Source organism: Aquarana catesbeiana, linkage group LG04, assembly GCF_042186555.1.
Source record: "Aquarana catesbeiana isolate 2022-GZ linkage group LG04, ASM4218655v1, whole genome shotgun sequence".
In the NCBI taxonomy this organism is placed as follows: domain Eukaryota; kingdom Metazoa; phylum Chordata; class Amphibia; order Anura; family Ranidae; genus Aquarana; species Aquarana catesbeiana.
Window position 1 is genome coordinate 583,959,167 of NC_133327.1, and position 18,940 is coordinate 583,978,106.

Sequence of the window (18,940 nt, forward strand, 5' to 3'; positions counted from 1 at the left end):
TTTCCTCAACCATTAATGGTTTAGAGGAAAGATTAATGGCCATGATTACAGCTTCACTCAGTGGAAGAAAACATACTAGGCCTTCCTCTGTTCCCCAAGACCCTCAGGAAGAGGAGCTCTGGGATAAAGGAGACGAATCCCTTTCAGAGGATCAGGATGGGACGGATGATTCCTCTTCGGAGGAATCAGGTGGAGAGGGACCTTCTGCGACTTCCCAAGAGGAGAAAGTCTTAGTGCAGATCCTTACTGGATTGGTCCGCTCCACATTTAAGTTGCCCCTACCTGAAACTGCTAAAGAATCCTCTTCTGCTTTGGGGTCACTGAAACTTTTCCAAGCAGCACAGGCTTTTCCTGTTCATAATTTACTTGAAAAGCTCATTTATTCTGAGTGGGATCACCCAGACAAACGTTTTTTTCCGCCGAGAAAGTTTTCAACACTTTATCCGATAGAAGAAAAGTTTATTAAAATGTGGGGAATACCGGCCATTGATGCGGCCATTTCCTCCATAAATAATAGTCTGACTTGTCCTGTAGACAATGCTCAGATGCTCAGGGATCCTGCAGATAAAAAGATGGAATCCCTATTGAAGGATGTCTTTTCCTTAGCAGGTTCAGTGGCTCCACCTGCAGTAGCAGCGATTGGAGCCTGTCAATACTTAAGAGACCATGTTAAGCAGGTCATCAAAGTATTACCTGAACAGCAGGCCCAGGGCTTGGCTAACCTTCCAGCGGCCTTATGCTTTGTGGTTGACGCCATTAGAGATTCTATCGTGCAAACCTCCCGTCTTTCACTGGGGTTGGTGCATATACATAGAATTCTATGGTTGAAAAATTGGTCAGCCGAAGCACCATGTAAGAAGCTTCTGGCGGGGTTTCCATTTCGTGGTGAAAGGTTGTTTGGAGAGGACTTTGATAACTATATCAAGAGAATCTCTTGTGGGAAAAGCACTCTCTTACCTGTTAAGAAGCGTAAGCGTCCCTCTTTCAAACGGACTTATTCCCCAGCACCGGGGGCTTCAGCCTCCAGGCAGTCTTGACGGCCACCTCCATCTGGGTCCAGAGACAAGAGTCAACCCCAGGGACAGAAGAAGTCCTGGGGGAAGAAGCCTACTAGGCAAAACACTAGGACCTCGGCATGAGGGGGCGCCCCCGCACACTCGAGTGGGGGGAAGACTGCGACAGTTCTCAGGGCTCTGGCAGGAGGATTTCTAGGACAGATGGGTAATCTCCACGGTAACCTTAGGGTACAAGCTGGAGTTTCAGGAATTTCCCTCTCCTCAGTTCCTCAGATCAAGTGTCCCCAGAGACCCAGAGAAGAAGCAGTCGCTCCTTCTAGCGTTAGAGCGACTTTTGTCGCAGGAGGTCATTATGATGGTTCCCGCAAAGGACCAAGGATTGGGCTTCTATTCCAACCTTTTTACGGTCCAAAAACCAAATGGGGATGTCTGACCCATTCTGGATTTAAGAGATCTGAACTGATTCCTAAGGATTCAGTCCTTCCGCATGGAATCAGTCCGGACAGTAGTCTCTACCCTGCAGGGCGGAGAATTTCTGGCATCGAGAGACATGTGCCCATTTTTCCTGCTCATCAGAAGTTTCTGCGCTTCGAGGTAGGAGGGCGCCATTTCCAGTTTGTGGCTCTGCCTTTTGGGATAGCCACTGCACCTCGGGTGTTCACAAAGGTCTTGGCCCCTCCTCTGGCCAGACTAAGGGCTCAGGGTATAGCTGTCATAGCATACCTAGACGACCTGCTATTGATATGCTATAGGATGACGGTGGGTTCCCCGTGGACCCTACCGGTACGCCCAGACCTGTTATCTCAAGGTCCAGTGTTCCATCCTGCCTTACAAACGCTAAATTTGACGGTTTGGCTATTGAGACCCACGTTCTGAAGAGTCGCGGGCTTTCAGGTCCTGTCATATCTACCTTAATTAATGCAAGGAAGCCAGCTTCCGGGATGATTTATCATAGTCTGGAAAGCTTATGTATCCTGGTGTGAATCTAGAGGTTGGCATCCCAGGAAATATGTCATAGGTAGAATTCTTGATTTTCTACAGTTAGGATTAGAGATGAAGCTGGCCTTGAGTACCATCAAGGGCCAGGTCTCGGCTTTATCGGTATTATTTCAACGGCCACTTGCTTCGCATTCTTTGGTCCGAAACTTTATACAGGGGGTGATGCGTCTTAATCCTTAAAGCGCCCCTAAACCCCTGGGACTTGAACTTGGTCCTGCCTGTGTTACAGAAACAGCCTTTTGAACCAATAAGTCAGATTCCTTTGGTCTTGTTGACAAGGAAGTTAATTTTTCTGGTGGCCATCTCTTCTGCTAGAAGAGTTTCAGAATTGGCAGCCCTTTCCTGTAAGGAGCCTTATTTGATTATACACAAGGATAGAGTGGTACTGCGCCCTCATCCTAGTTTTTTACCGAAAGTGGTTTCTGATTTTCATTTAAACCAAGACATTGTTCTGCCTTCCTTTTTTCCAGATCCCTGTTCTCTGGAAGAGATCTCTACATTCATTGGATGTAGTAAGAGCAGTTAAGGCCTATCTCGGGGGCAACTGCTCAGATCCGCAAGACGGATGTTTTGTTTGTGCTGGCAGAGGGTCCCAATAGAGGACAGGCAGCATCAAAAGCTACCATTTCTAAATGGATTTGACAATTGATCATTCAAGCTTATGGTTTGAAACAGAAGATTCCTCTGTTTCAGATCAGGGCACACGGGACACAGAGGTCCCGCCCCTCTTCTAATACACTATATTGCTTGGCTACAAAACTGAGGTATCCCTGCAAGGGGAGGGATTATATAGGGGGTTGAACTTCCTGATAGGGTGTGCCAGTGTCCAATCACCAGTGATACCCTATATAACCCATCAGTAATTACTGTGGCTCTGTGTCCCGTGATGTCCTTAGAAAGAAAAGGATTTTACAGGTAAGCTGTTTTAAAAAAATCCTATTTTTAACGATTAGTGTGCGTTTTTAAGTGTCCTATATCTTTTTTTTACCTGATGGCAATGGGTCAAACACACTATAACCTGGGTGGGTTGGATCAACGCTAATAGCTTTTGCTGGCTTTTTTAATCGGCTGGCATATGCTATGTCCAAATTCAGTAGCGCTGTTCCTATGATCCGCTGTGCTGTTTTCACCACACAAGACAGTCACTTCTTATCCTCTGCCCTGCAGCTGGCATACCACACTACAGCGCAGTGGAGAAGAATACTCTCAATGGTAAAATAATAGAAATTGACCAGAAGCCCATCAGGGTTTACTTCCTCTTTAAGAAGTTATTGTCTTTCAAGCACTTTATTTTTCCCAGTTTACTTTTAGACCTCGTTCATCACACCATGGTGCACTGCAGACAGATGTCCGTTTTGAAATCTGTGTGTGTTTTTTCTCCCATCTGTTTTCATGTGAAGAACGGGCCCTTAGTGTTTAATTTTAATAAACATTAACATGTTCCATTTATACCAGATTTGTGTTATTTCAGAAAAGTTTAAATGTACAAAATATCAGCTATCGGCAGGAGAGGTGGCCCGAAATATTGGTATCGTATCAAGACCGCAAATACGATATCGGTCGATCCCTACCGCACAACGCTCCATTTTAGCAGGAGTAGCTGTCAGTTTTTGGATGTATTGAGCTGTGTCAGGGGGTGGTCTGATGCACGTTCAACCAATCTCCGTTTGATTGGCTGCTTTGGAGGGCAGAGGAGAGATCAGGGGTCTAATAGACTCCAGATCTCTCAGTAAAGTGTACCTGTCACTGCCCAGCTATCACAAGGGATGTTGTTCATCCCTTGTGGTGGCAATGAAGTTTAATCAAAAAACATATTATATAATAGATTTAGGGGAAAAAAAATTTTAAGCAACCCCCGTGCTCACGTACAAATGCAAACATGCACATAGGTCCTGCAAGCTTACGTAAACGCCTTGGATGTCAGAGTGAAAACAATATTTCTAGCACCATTCCTCCTGCTTAACTCTAAACTAGTTACCTGTAAAGGCTTTTAAAGCTTTGCTTATTAATAATTTATTGTACTGTAGTTTGTTGCCATTCTACAGGCATGCACAGTTTTAGACTGTGACATGTTTGGTATCTATTTACTTGGCATAACATCTTTTTTTTATGTTACCCAAAAAATGGGTGTTATATTGTGTTTGTGTGCACTAAAATTCATTAAAGTGGTATTTTTCCTGAAAATTTGCATTTGATAAACTGCTGCGCAAATATCATTTTGACATAAAAAAAATGTAACAGCCACCTTTTTTTTCTCCAGGGCCTTTGCTCTCAGAAAATGTTTGGGGGTTCTAGATTATTGTATATCAAAAAATTTAGATTTTACATGTATCTGAAAAATGTCAGAATTGGCCCGGTAGGCATGTGGTTAACAACTATCCCTCCCTCACAATTAACATAGCGGTGCATTGTGGTATTAAATATCTGCTTTGATCAATTTTAGCAAAGCAACAAGGACCTCTGACATAGTATATGGAAAAAAAGTGGGAGGTTCTAGAAGCTGAAGTTTAGGTATGCAAATATTTGCATGGTTGCATTGCTTGCTGTGTGCAGAAGGTTGCTCGTTTGGAGTGGGCACCATTCAAAAAATGCTGCATTCTCTCAATGAATGCAAAGCATTCTCTGACTGGGTGAGGTGGAGATTATGATGTTACCACCCCGTCTCTCCACCTAGTCCACTTGGAGAACACTTGAAAAAATGTAGAATGTTCTCTGAAAGCAGCCATTGCTGAACAAGCGACTACACGAAGTACAGTAGGTGTGACCTTTTTTAGAATTACGCCACGCCTTAACCGCATGATACTTGTGGTACCATGCATTTTGGTGGCTGCAAACGCGTATGCTTGCTAGATGCGTTTTAGAGTGCCATTAACAATTTAGGGCACCTGCACATCTCTAAAGGTGGTGAACGGCCCATAATCTATTCACTATGCATGAACTGTAAAGCATACATAGAGGAAACGTAGACTTTGTCTATAATTCTGTATATTCGTACATTGACGATTGGGATCATTTATTTTAGTCCTGATGATCTTTTATTTTAGGTTTTGTGTACAGTTACATTTGATTCCATAGAATCCAGTCTGAAAGTTGATCACATAACTTCAGCATTGAGGTATGTTTAAGTTTTAATTCTGTTTGGCTCTGCTCATATATTTTATACAGTATTATCTCTTGTGTTTGTGTTTTTAAGTTGGTGTCAGATTAGCAGTTTCTCAACATTTTAAACATTAAAATGTTTAGTCCTATTTTCAATAGGGGTTAATTCACTATTCAGATAAAACGTATGTCAAGGGTGCTCAGAATGTCAGGACCAGGCAGATAGTGTCTTTATTGGATGGATGAAGTGGTCTTCAAACACTTAGGGCTGCACTCAAAGAGGGAAGCAATCTCTAATAGAAAACAAATAAAAGAAAAAAAGGCGCCTCTAAGTGCAGAATTAAAACTTTTCATATCCCCAAACAAGTATAAAAACACTTACAGAATCAAGGATAAGAAGAGGCATAACATGGATGTATGAAGCAGGTGATCTGGAATCAGGAGGTCCCAGTGTATCACAGCTTTCCAGGGATAATGATATGCAGCAGCAGAAGGTCCCAGGATAACCAGCAGGTGAACACCCCAGGCTCTGGGAACACTGGTGAAGCAATCGCGTCGTCTGCATCAGCATGGAGCATAGATCCCGGAAATGACATCTGCGGGAGGGGACAACAACCAGCATGGGCCGCAAACAGGAACTATGTCATCAAAATGGGACACGTTTCGGAACTACTGATTGGTTCCTTTTTCAAGCCAATGACAACAGGTTTGTAGAAGCTGAGGTTCTTATAGTCTATGGGCTGAGCTGTGGGTAGGGCTATGGGTGGTGATGAGGGAAAAACACAATGCTGCAGCATCCAGGAAGTAGTGTGATCCATGGGCATAGAACTGCACAGTAAACATAAAGACAGAGCGGGATGCAGCCCGCACACGAAAAACGGCAAGACAAATACAGCAAGTATATATAAGGAAAGGAACTTGAAATCAATGAAAAAATATATATATCATGGAACAAAACTGTCAAACCGTACATTGCTCCTCAGTAGCAGATGCCACCAAAAATTAATCGTTTAAAAGATGATCACTGGATCAATATATGGGGATAACAAACAGAATAAAGTACATAGGTATACATGCGTGTGCATGCATGCGCGCACAAGAAACAACCACAGACGCAAAAAAAAAATCGCATAGATGAAGGAAAAAAAAAATGCATAAATACAAAACAAAAACCGCATAGATGCCAACAAATGCATAGATGCAAGGAAAAAACAAAAAAAAGGTCCATTGAATCATTATGAACACACAACACACACGCCCACATCCTATAGGAAAAACAGAATACAATTGGCCAATGGAGGACATACCTAAGGGAAATATGGGCACTGTATAATGAGCATACATATGAGGATGTAATGGTGAATGAAGTTCTAAAGAATGGCACTGATTTCAAAATCCTCATTTAACCCTCCAGGGGCCAAAACATTCAAAGTGAAAATCCAATACATCTCTCTATGGCAAAGCTTTCGAAAACGCTCAGCTGGGGGGAGGTCTCTAGGCATCGCCTCAATAACCCAAACCATTAGACCATCAGTGGATTTGTTATGTTTCTCAAGGTAGTGCCTAGGGATACTATGAATGTCTAATCCTTCAGTAATGAAACGGCGATGTTCGCCAAATCGCTTGCGTAATGGTCTGATAGTACACCCAACATAAAAAAGGCCGCATGGGCATGTCAAACAATAGACTACATGGTCATAAGAGCATGTGTGAAAGCCCTTGATAGGGTATGTTTTACCTTTCACACAAAAAATTCTTCTGGCCATGTTTAACAAACCGACAGGTCTTACATAGCGGCTTGCGGCATTGGTACATGCCCGAGATGGCTAGAAAGGTTAGAAGGGAATAACCTGGGGGTAATGGCTTACCCTTAAGTTTACTAGGTGCCACCTTACTTTTAATATTGGGGGCCTTTCTATAGGCAAATTTGGGCTTATTAGGGCAGGAAGAAGATGCTCGGCCTGAAGCAGCAGAGGGCAATGCTTCCCCTTAGGTATGTCCTCCATTGGCCAGTTGTATTCTGTTTTTCCTATAGGATGTGTGTGTGTGTATGCGTGTGCGCATAATGATTCATCCAATGGACGTTTTTTTTTTTTTTTGTTTGTTTTTTTTTTCCCCTTGCATCCATGCGTTTTTTGTTTTGTTTTTGCATCTATGCATTTTGTTTTCTTCTATCTTCTATCTATGCGTTTTTTTTGCATCTATGCGTTTTTTTGTGTTTTTTTTTGCGTCTGTGGTTGTTTCTTGTGCGTGCGTGCGTGCATGCACACGCATGTATACCTATGTACTTTATTCTGTTTGTTATCCCCATATATTGATCCAGTGATCATCTTTTTAAACTATTCATTTTTGGTTGCATCTGCTACTGAGGAGCAATGTACGGTTTGACCGTTTTTGTTCCATGTTATATATATTTTTTCATTGATTTCAAGTTCCTTTCCTTATATATACTTGCTGTATTTGTCTTGCCGTTTTTCGTGTGCGGGCTGCATCCCGCTCTGTCTTTATGTTTACTGTGCAGCTCTATGCCCATGGATCACACTACTTCCTGGGATGCTGCAGCATTGTGTTTTTTTTTTTTTCCCTTATCACCCATAGCCCCACCCACAGCTCCGCCCATAGACTATAAGAAGCTCAGCTTCTACAAACCTGTTGTCATTGGCTTGAAGAAGGAACCAATCCGTAGTTCAGAAACGCGTCCCATTTTGATGACATATTTCCTGTTTGCGGTCCATGCTGGTAATGAAAATGTAAATAATGAAGCTGCAAGCTGTCACAGCCGGGTGCCCTCACTTGTAATGTTGGCGCCAAGGAGAGAACAAGAACCGAGTGTTTGGGTGACCACATCACTGGACCGTGGGACAGGTGAGTGTGTGTGTGTGTGTGTGTGTGTGTATTAAAAGTCAGCAGCTACACTTTTTTGTAGCTGCTGACTTTTAATAAACACAAAAACTGCTGGAACTCCTTTATAAAAAAACCTTTTTTACATGTTATTTAATCGCAGATCAGACTTCTCTGTGGCTTTAGCAACTCTTTTTGTAGCTTTTGTTAAAGACTGCTGAATAAGTGAGGGACCCCTCCCCCTGGCATACAAAGGAGCCTTAAGCTAGATACACACTATATACAACTTTTGTTGTTCGATTTCCTTTAGATTTACCTTCAACTATGTAGTGCAAGGGCCTGCCTGATTGCATACGAATTGAAAGTGTTTGATCTCATATATTATATGGTTTTGGTAAATCTATAGGAAAAAAACGAAAGAAAATTGTATAGTGTGTATCCAGCTTTAAGCTGGCCATAGATGGATCAAAATTTGGCCGGTTCAGCAGTGAACGGCCGAATTTTGATATATCTTTGGCTGTATCTGCTCAACAAAAGTTGTTTTAAAGATCAACTTCTGTCGAACGAGACTGTTGGGAAATGTTTTCTTGATCAGCGGGCTGCAGACAATTGACTGCAACACTGTTCAGTGTATTCTGACAGCGGATACTTCCTCACTGTCAGAATACAATAGCACAGTGGGGAGGATTCCTTCATTCACTTTACTTGCATGGTTGGTGGACCCTGTTTTTTATTTATTTTTATTATTTATTATTATTATTATTATTATTTATTATTATTATTTTATGTATTATGTTTTTTATTTTTTTGATCACTCTGCTGGCTGATTGAAAGAAAAACAAATAATCTATAACCAGCCTTAGTTGTTTAGTTACACAAAGGCTGCCAACAAGCATGCAGGCAATTCTTTCATACTAGAAGGCTCATGCTTATAAATGGTAGTTGACTAAAATTTGAAATGTGGAAATTGTTAAAAAATAGAACTGACCAAAAATCTAGTTTTCTTGTTTGTGTTGCATTTTTTTTTCACTTCAATGTGTGTGCATATACTGAAGTTGCAACCCGCCCTAATTTTAGAGCCGGTTCACCCCCCTGTGCTGCAACAAAGTAGAACAGTAACCTTTCCTTGGTTACTGCTAAGTCCTAATCTAGATCTCTAAGAAACAAATTAGACCGAGAGTGAAATTGAAAGAAATCCCAAATTTTGGGTTGGGGTGTGAAGGGAAATCTTCCCAAAGGGACTCAAAGAGCAAAAAAAAGAAAAAAAAAACCCATCCAAATTCTGCTGGTTTAGCAGGAACCATACAAATTTCGATCCATGTATGGGCTGGCTGGTTGTACGCAAGTTAATTTGTGTATGACCAGGCTGTTGAGTTTTTCCCAGAACGCACAGTGCCGCTGGCAACACTTGTTTTATTATGCCGAGGTGGATTCCCCAATCCACCTCGAATGTGTGGATGGGGGAATCGGTACCCCTTTTTTTTTTTTTTTCCTCAACCAAATGGTTCAGCGAAAAAAAAAAAGACAAAAAATGCCTTACACTGTCCAAAATGACAAAAACATTGTTTTGCCTTTTGTTTCAAATTAAAGACTATGCATATGTGTACTTTCTCCCTAAAGAGTTTAATATTGTGCCCTAGATCTTGTGTTTCCAGAATTAAACATCTACCACCAGTTAAACGTTCTTCAGTATCCAGTATTTTTACCTCTTGGCTGGAGATTCTCTTCAGATTAAAATATGGTTACCAGCACAAAGCCCGAGGATAACTGATGACAAATCTCAATAAGAACGACTCATACACTTGACATTTAAACTGGCGGCTTCTGTTGTTTTTTTAAACGGATAAATGTGAGCTTGTTCTGTAATTGTTTGAAATGGGGTGAGTGGGTGTTCACAAGCTGTAGAAAATGCGTGTATTTCATGTTATCTTTGAAAAGGAAACACGTTTCTGTCTTATAATTGGCTTGAATCATACGTGTCTTGGAAAAATGTTGTAGTGAAATGAAATGATGCAAATAGTTTTCCATTGCATTTTCCATCTAATATATTCCATTTATATCTTCTCCAGTGGTTTGAAAGATAAGAACTTTATGCTTCATTATGAGGTAAGCTTGTAAGATGGTCTGACTTGTTAAAGCGGAGTTCTGCCCCCCTCCAAAAATTAAGTCATTAGCTACACATACTTTAGCTGCTGACTTTTAATATTAGGACACTTGCCTGTCCTGGAGTCGCAGTCGATGTTGCTGCCACCACCATTGCTGGTAAGGGGGCCACTGCGCATGCGCAAAGCACGCTGAGCTCTTACTGGCCCGACAGCAGGGCAGGGAGGTTGATTGGGAGGGCCTGTCAAAAACCGGTACCTGCTCCCCCCCCCCTGAAAAGTGCCAAATGTGGCACTGGTGGGGGGGGAATTGGATAAGCGGAAGTTCCACTTTTAAAGTTGATGATGATTTGGGTGTGACATAATTTGACTGCCAAAGGATTGTTTTTAAATGAAATCCCCATTGCATCAACCTATCAAATCTATCTATCTATCTATCTATCTATCTATCTATCTATCTATCTATCTATCTATCTATCTATCTATCTATCTATCTATCTATCTATCTATCTCTATATGTGACTAGCCACAGGTGATGCACAGAGATTAAACAAATCCTCTTAGGTTGTGCCTGTTTTTCTGCAGCCCTCTCCTCTCTACCGCCTCCTCAAGCCCACTTTTTACACAACATTTCTTCGCTCCAGAAGGCAAGGGGTTGGGATCCAATGTCCCACACTGCACAGCAGGGAGCTGAGTGTAATCTGAGAGGTGGGAATGGACACGTCTCTCTTTACACAGTCACCTATGAAATCCTGCGTGGCTGAGCATGTCAGTCACCTTGTGTGTGCTGGGAGAGGGGTCCAGAGTTGTCCCCTGGGATTTTGTAGCTTTGGCTTAACCTGTCTGTAATGACTAATGCAGATAGGAAGCACATTTAGTGCTTTGGATTGAGGCTAGTACACACTATAGAAGGATATGCTTTGTTCATTTTTCATTGCAAAGGTTTACAACTACTTTAACTGATATGACTACTCTAAGCTTGGTTATTGCACATCGCATATTAAATGAGCGCATTACCTTTCTATGCAGAGTGTTAACCCATCAGTTAGATTTAATCTTTCAATATATGAATTCTGGAATTTGACCAGCTATCATTAGATACCACACTCTTCACACATTCACTACACTTTTATATAATATTAAATAAGCCCATTTATCCTTTCTTGGTCAGTGGTCTTGGCTTTAGGTTTTGCGATTCAAAAAATGGCATTCCTGTCAGTTTGATAAAGTGTATTTTGTATTGTCCATATCTCAGTTTGGTAACATAAATTGTTTGTATTTCAGTTTCCACCTTATGCAACAAACGAGATTGGCAAGGTGGGGATGAATAGGAGAGAGCTGGGCCATGGTAAGATTTATATATATATATATATATATATATATATATATATATATATATATATATATATATATATATATATATATATATAGTGTGTGTGTATTATATAAATTATGGATTTCTCCACCCTGACAGTTACTTTTGGAATCTTTGCCTTATAGTGTAACATTTATTAAAAGGACATACAATGAACAGGTAAAATGTCGATTAAATGCAGACACAAAAATGCTTACAATGTGCCCCAGAGCCTAGCAAATGTGACTTTGAAATTTTCACAGTTCACGGATGTTCAACCTTTTGAAGAGCAAGGGCCACTTAAGTGATATGGTAACCGGTCAGCCCTTACTGTGCTTTCACACTCATACGCTGAACACCTGCAGCTTTCCTACGGGTTAGCTGCACAGAACCATAGACTTCTACTACATCTTGTGGAGCACTTTCAGAAAGCACACCAAACCCGCAAGATATAATAGAAGCCTATGGCTCAGAGCAGCTGACCTGCAGGAAAGCCGTAGGTGAACTGCACTTTCAGATCAGTGCGAAAGCCGCCTAATAACCCCTAATATGCCAATTGCAAAAGTGCATTGTATGTGATGTTTAATACACTGACCTTTTCCTCCTCCAGCTTCTGCTGGCATCGTCCAGACTGGGTGACAATCATGTCTCCCCCTATAGATTCAGTGGGGGAGTGAGCATAGCCACCCAGGGACAGGAAGGGTGTTATTTTCAGGACTACCAGAAGAAAATGATGTAATAAAGCTTGAAAAAAAAGAAAACCTAGACAGCCACATTGTCTTAGGACTACTAGGCTGCAATATATTACAATTTTTTTTTTTGATTTACATGTTTTAAATTACACTGGTTCTGAAGGAAAGACGTTTAAATCAGAAATGAAGACACCACAACATAATAGCATTTTCTCTATACTGACATGCAAATTCCAACTTTCAAAAGCTGGAGAGCCAATAACCACCATGCATAGGATGAGCAGGCCCACTGCAGTGTAGAATGTGGCGTTGTGGGCACATGTCTACCTTCCACTAACCGTAACAGGGGAGATAAACATAAAATATGCAGCACTGTGATGATTAATAAAGGTGAGTTACATAAACGTAAGGGTCCTTCTGTGTTGGATAAAAAAAAAGTCCAATGCTCCCACTCAGTGCAAAAGAAGGTGTCCGACCACCATAAGGATCGAAGGCTCACCAGAAATTGTGGCTACATAATTAAGTGCAGCAAACACGCTTTGATAATGCCACTCATGCGGAGTATGATGAATCCTCTCCTTTTGTCCTTCTCTCAAACAGAAGATCATAAGAAGCATCAAAGGTGAAAACAGGGATATCCACAGGTTTCAATGCAAGGATTTCCTCTCCTAATATCTCACTTCACAGGGTAGGGCTCCATTCAGATGTCCCCAAACGCCATAATCAAAAGATTTGCCTTATAGTGTAACATTTATTAAAAGGACATACAATGAACAGGTAAAATAGCATAAAAACAATATATCATGCCGCTAGACTCGCATAAAACATGGCCGCTGTGGCAGCGCGACGTTCTGGCTCTGAAATCCTACCCTTCGAGATTCACATGACAATGCATCCTCAGGGGCTCCTGTAACAAGGGTGCTCAACCCGTGGCCCAAGTCTGTGTTATCGGGAGATGGATTGGGGACAGTGGAAGGAGGGGAGGATCGGAGAAGACAGGATCAAACAGCTTTTTACACAATGCAGAGATTAACCCCTTAGGTTCCACAGTGAGTATAACAAGCATGTTTTACTGCATATACAGACTGATGTTACTGTTGTGGGTTTAGTAACACTTTAAAGTAACTTGTCAGCACAGGGTCACTTCTATCGAAAAGCATAGCTGCTAAAAGAAGAATAAATATATATATATCTTTCTACTGACTGACTATTTGTCGTAAAAAGCTGCTGCTTTGCTTCTCCCTTGGATTGATCATAGAGTTCAGCATTTATATGTAGCTAAACAAAAATAACAGAATTTCTTACTGTTTTTTTGTTCATAGGTGCTCTCGCAGAAAAAGCTCTAAGACCAGTTATTCCAAAGGATTTTCCCTTCACAATAAGAGTGACTTCTGAAGTATTGGAGTCAAATGGTAAGTGACATAAAAAGGACCAGGAAACATTTATTCTGGGCAGAGAGAGCAGCAGACACTGTGATGAAGATCAATGGTGAAATAGACAGAGGTCATAGTGGGAGTTTTAATCCTTCAGTATATACAGATCATAGCGGGATTTATGGTATGCTGGAAGATATTAAAAACTACCTTCGCCTAGCAGTAAAAAGGCTCGCTGGTTCGAATCCCAACCATGACACCACCTGCCTGGAGTTTGCATGTTCTCCCTGTGCCTGCGTGGGCTTCCTCCGGGTACTCAGTTTTCCTCCCACACTCCAAAGACATGCTGGGAGGTTAATTGGATCCTGTCTGGCCCTAGTATGTATGAATGTGAGTTAGGGACCTTAGATTGTAATCTCCTTGAGGGTAGGGATTGATGTGAATTATATATATATATATATATATATATATATATATATATATATATATATATATATATATATATATATATATATATATATATATATATATATATATATATATATATATATATATATATATATGTGTGTGTATATATATGTGTGTGTATATATATATATATATATATATGTATATGTATGTGTGTAAAAGCATTGTGTAAATTGACGGCGCTATGTAAGTACCAATATTAATTAAGTATATATAGATATAATTTTAATATTATAATATTTTTTTTTTTTTTTTATATATATATAGAAGGGTGAAAGAATTTAGCAGTGGCTGTGTCGTGAAACTGGGCAGGTAGATTTCTGCACAGGCATATCACCAAAAGGTAATAATGGAGAAATTCTTATACACACACACACACACACACCCACACACACACCCGCTGCATCTGTTAGTGAAGTAAATAGTTGTTTGGATCAGCTTGGTCCAAACAAACTATTTAAACTTCACAAAAAGCTGGAAAAGAGCTTTAACACTGTATAATAATTTCTCCATTATCACCTTTTGGCGATATGCCTGTGCTGAAAAATACTCGCCCCTCTCCCCTGACACAACCACTGCTCAATTCTTTCCCCCCCTTCTTTAAAAAAAAAAAAAAAAAATGTGTGTGTATATACAACCCCTGGCAAAAATTATGGAATCACCAGTCCCTGAGGATGTTCCTTCAGTTGTTTATTGTTGTAGAAAAAAAGCAGATCACAGACATGGCCAAAAACTAAAGGCATTTCAAATGGCAACTTTCTGGCTTTAAGAAACACTAAAAGAAATCAAGAAAAATAATTGTGGTGGCCAGAAACAGTTAGATTTATAGAACAAGCACAGGGAATAAATTATGGAATCACTCAATTCTGAGGAAAAAATTATGGAATCACCCTGTAAATTTTCATTACAAACACTAACACCTGGATCAGATTAAATCTGCTTGTTAGTATGTAGGTAAAGAGGGTAAATCATCACGCAGTGTTGCACAAGATGTTGGTTGTTCACAGTCGGCTGTGTCTAAAACAAGGACCACATACAAACAACATGGGAAGGTGGTTAAAGGCAAGCATACTGGTAGACCAAGGAAGACATCAAAGCGTCAAGACAGAACACTTAAAGCAATATCCTCAGGGACTGGTGATTCCATAATTTTTGCCAGGGGTTGTATATGTGTGTGTGTGTATATGTATATATATATATATATATATATATATATATATATATATATATATATATATATATATATATATATATATATATATATATATATATATAATTTTATACAGTAGGGACGGAAAGTATTCAGACCCCCTTAAATTTTTCAATGTGTGTTATATTGCAGCCATTTGCTAAAATCATTTAAGTTCATTTTTTTTCCTCATTAATGTACACACAGCACCCCATATTGACAGAAAAACACAGAATTGTTGACATGGTTCTAAGTATTCAGACCCTTTGCTCAGTATTTAATAGAAGCAGCTTTTTGACCTAATACAGCCATGAGTCTTTTTGGGAAAGATGCAACAAGTTTCTCACACCCGGATTCGGGGATCCTCTGCCATTCCTCCTTGCAGATCCTCTCCAGTTCTGTCAGGTTGGATGGTAAACGTTGGTGGACAGCCATTTTTAGGTCTCTCCAGAGATGCTCAATTGGGTTTAAGTCAGGACTCTGGCTGGACCATTCAAGAACAGTCACGGAGTTGTTGTGAAGCTACTGCTTCGTTATTTTAGCTGTGTGCTTGGGGTCATTGTCTTGTTGGAAGGTAAACCTTCGGCCCAGTCTGAGGTCCTGAGCACTCTGGAGAAGGTTTTCGTCCAGGATATCCCTGTACTTGGCTGCATTCATCTTTCCCTCGATTGCAACCAGTCGTCCTGTCCCTGCAGCTGAAAAACACCCCCACAGCATGATGCTGCCACCACCATGCTTCACTGTTGGGACTGTATTGGACAGTTGATGAGCAGTGCCTGGTTTTCTCCACACACACACCACTTAGAATTAAGGCCAAAAAGTTCTATCTTGGTCTCATCAGACCAGAGAATCTTATTTCTCACCATCTTGGAGTCCTTCAGGTGTTTTTTTTTTAGCAAACTCCATGCGGGCTTTCATGTGTCTTGCACTGAGGAGAGGCTTCCGTCGGGCCACTCTGCCATAAAGCCCCGACTGGTGGAAGGCTGCAGTGATGGTTAACTCTCTAAAACTTTCTCCCATCTCCCGATTGCATCTCTGGAGCTCAGCCACAGTGATCTTTGGGTTCTTCTTTACCTCTCTCACCAAGGCTCTTCTCCCCCGATAGCTCAGTTTGGCCGGACAGCCAGCTCTAGGAAGGGTTCTGGTCGTCCCAAACATCTTCCATTTAAGGATTATGGAGGCCACTGTGCTCTTAGGAACCTTAAGTGCAGTAGAAATTTTTTTGTAACCTTGGCCAGATCTGTGCCTTGCCACAATTCTGTCTCTGAGCTCTTCAAGCAGTTCCTTTTGACCTCATGATTCTCATTTGCTCTGACATGCACTGTGAGCTGTAAGGTCTTATAAAGACAGGTGTGTGTGGCTTTCCTAATCAAGTCCAATCAGTATAATCAAACACAGCTGGACTCAAATGAAGGTGTAGAACCATCTCAAGAATGATCAGAAGAAATGGACAGCACCTGCGTTAAATATATGAGTGTCACAGCAAAGGGTCTGAATACTTAGGACCATGTGATATTTCAGTGTTTCTTTTTTTAATAAATCTGCAAAAATGTCAACAATTCTGTGTTTTTTTTTTTGTTTGTTTTTTTTTGTCAATATGGGGTGCTGTGTGTACATTAATGAGGAAAAAAATGAACTTTAGGCCTCTTTCACATGGACGATCCGTATGTCCGTTTTTCATCCTTCCGTTTTCGGATGAAAAACGGACATACATTCATCCCTATGGAGCGTCGGATGTCAGCGGTGACATGTCCGCTGACATCCGACCCCGCTCCGATCCGAAAAGTGTAACGGAGGAAAAACCTACTTTTCCATCCGTATTCGGATCGGATCGGGTGACAACGGACACTACGGTCCGTCGTCATCCGATCCCCCCATAGGGGAGATCGGCGCTCTGACAGGTCCGTCGCTGCACAGTGTGCAGCGATGCACCTGTCATCTTCCTGCTCAGCGGGGATCGGCGGAGCGATCCCCGCTGAGCCAGCGGATGTTCACAGGCCGGATCATCACTGATCCGCCCCGTGAGAAAGAGGCCTAAATGATTTTAGCAAATGGCTGCAATATAACAAAGAGTGAATTTAAGGGGGTCTGAATGATTTCTGTCCCCACTGTGTATGTGTGTGTAAATTTTTTACATAATATTTATATATATATATATATAATTTATTTCCATAAAGCCATACTTCTCTTTTAAAACTAAACCATAGTTTAGATGGGAAAAATAATCCCTGCACGTCTGCTATATCAGTACTCTGGAAGAATTATAGCTTTTTATTTTTTTTTCTGATTCTTACCTGCTTTTGTTCCATCAGCACAGCCTAAAGTCTTGCCAAACTATTTCTCAAAGGTTGAGGATTCTATCTTTTGTTATAATCCCATGAATAGTCTCAGTGTTGTATTGAAAACTGCAACCTGTTGCAGTACTGTTGCCTTTGGTTGCAAGGAGGTGAGATTTGACTGTGCTAGAGGGGGATTGGGACATCACCTTGAAATGCATGGTGTTAAGCCAGTCGTAGATTATGCAATTTTCTTTCCTGGTCCTGATTGTGTTGATGGGGGAATCCCCCCCCCTCCACCCGCAGAGCTATTGTGTTCTCCCGGCGGGAGGGGGGGGGGCAGAACATGGTGATTATTGCTAAAGACTAAAGCCGCTGGCAATAATCGCATAAAAAATTCCATCTTGCTAGTTGTTCCCAAGTTGATTAATTGAACTGGCTGAGAATCGAACCGTCTATGGCCAGCTTTAGAGAAGACTGCCAGAAGTGACACATGCCAATTGCAGAGGAAGAAGAGTTCGGCTAGGATGCACACTAGATGCTATTGAGAAAACTGGTACACACTATGAGGATAGGCTTTGTTTACTTTTTATTTCAACCACTTTAATGAGGTCTGATTGATCGACAGCACTCATCTCTGGCAGCAGGATCATCGGAGAGATGAGTGCTGTTATTTTAGCACAGAAGAAAGGCTCCATTTGTAATAATGGAGAGCGGGATACTGCCGCTCGTTCTCGCTGGTGATGGTGGCAGTGATGCACACAGCTGCCTGATGAGGGGGCTGTTTAGGGACAGGGGAGACAGGTAACTCCATAGACTATTAAGCTGAACTTCAGGAGGTTTCATGCTCATTAAATTTGCCAAACAAAAAAAATTGAGTCGTGTATGGCCGGCTTTAGACTGGGGAGTAAACAGCTAGATGATACTTGATGTCCTCCAGCCAGGGAATGAGACGCTGCAGCTTCTAATGCACACTGCCCGATGCTTACAGTGTGCAAAGAAAGCTCTATTTGGGGGGGGGGGGGGGGCATAGTTTTTATTTGGGTACAAGTGTCAGTTAAAGTAATGCAATGCTGTATCGCAAAAAAATGACCTGGTCAGGAAAGGGGGGGGGGGGGGGGGGGGTTTAAATCTTTCGGAGGGCAAGTGGTTAAAATAAACTTTTTAACATTCTTAATTTCTATAATGCTTCTATTTATGTATTTATTTCTACCTTCATTATGGTTAAATAGACCTATTTAAATGTATTTTATTCACATCAGGCTCCTCCTCTATGGCTTCTGCATGCGGCGGCTCTTTGGCTTTATTGGATGCAGGTAATTACATGTTTATATGTTTACATGTTTCACATATCTGTCTCAGATATTTTTAATGGCTTTAAAATCGGTTCAAGAATTGACTTCTATTCAGCGATTTGGTTCAGGAGGCATAGTACAGCTACTGCTTCATAGGGGAGGGGGGTTCATCTACTTGGTATCACCTACTACATGGTTTGTAAATGTAATGTTGCTTTAGATGAGAGATGAGGACA

The 18,940-nt window shown here is 41.2% G+C and overlaps 1 protein-coding gene across 1 annotated transcript in view; it reads left to right on the forward strand.

Annotated features, from left to right (window-relative positions):
- The window catches only part of PNPT1 (polyribonucleotide nucleotidyltransferase 1), a 96,084-nt gene that overhangs the window by 42,771 nt on the left and 34,373 nt on the right, over window positions 1-18,940 (forward strand). Inside the window, 5 exon segments of the mRNA XM_073628122.1 lie at window positions 5,060-5,130; window positions 10,025-10,061; window positions 11,342-11,405; window positions 13,426-13,515; window positions 18,672-18,725. Coding sequence (XP_073484223.1) covers window positions 5,060-5,130; window positions 10,025-10,061; window positions 11,342-11,405; window positions 13,426-13,515; window positions 18,672-18,725 — 316 coding nt within the window.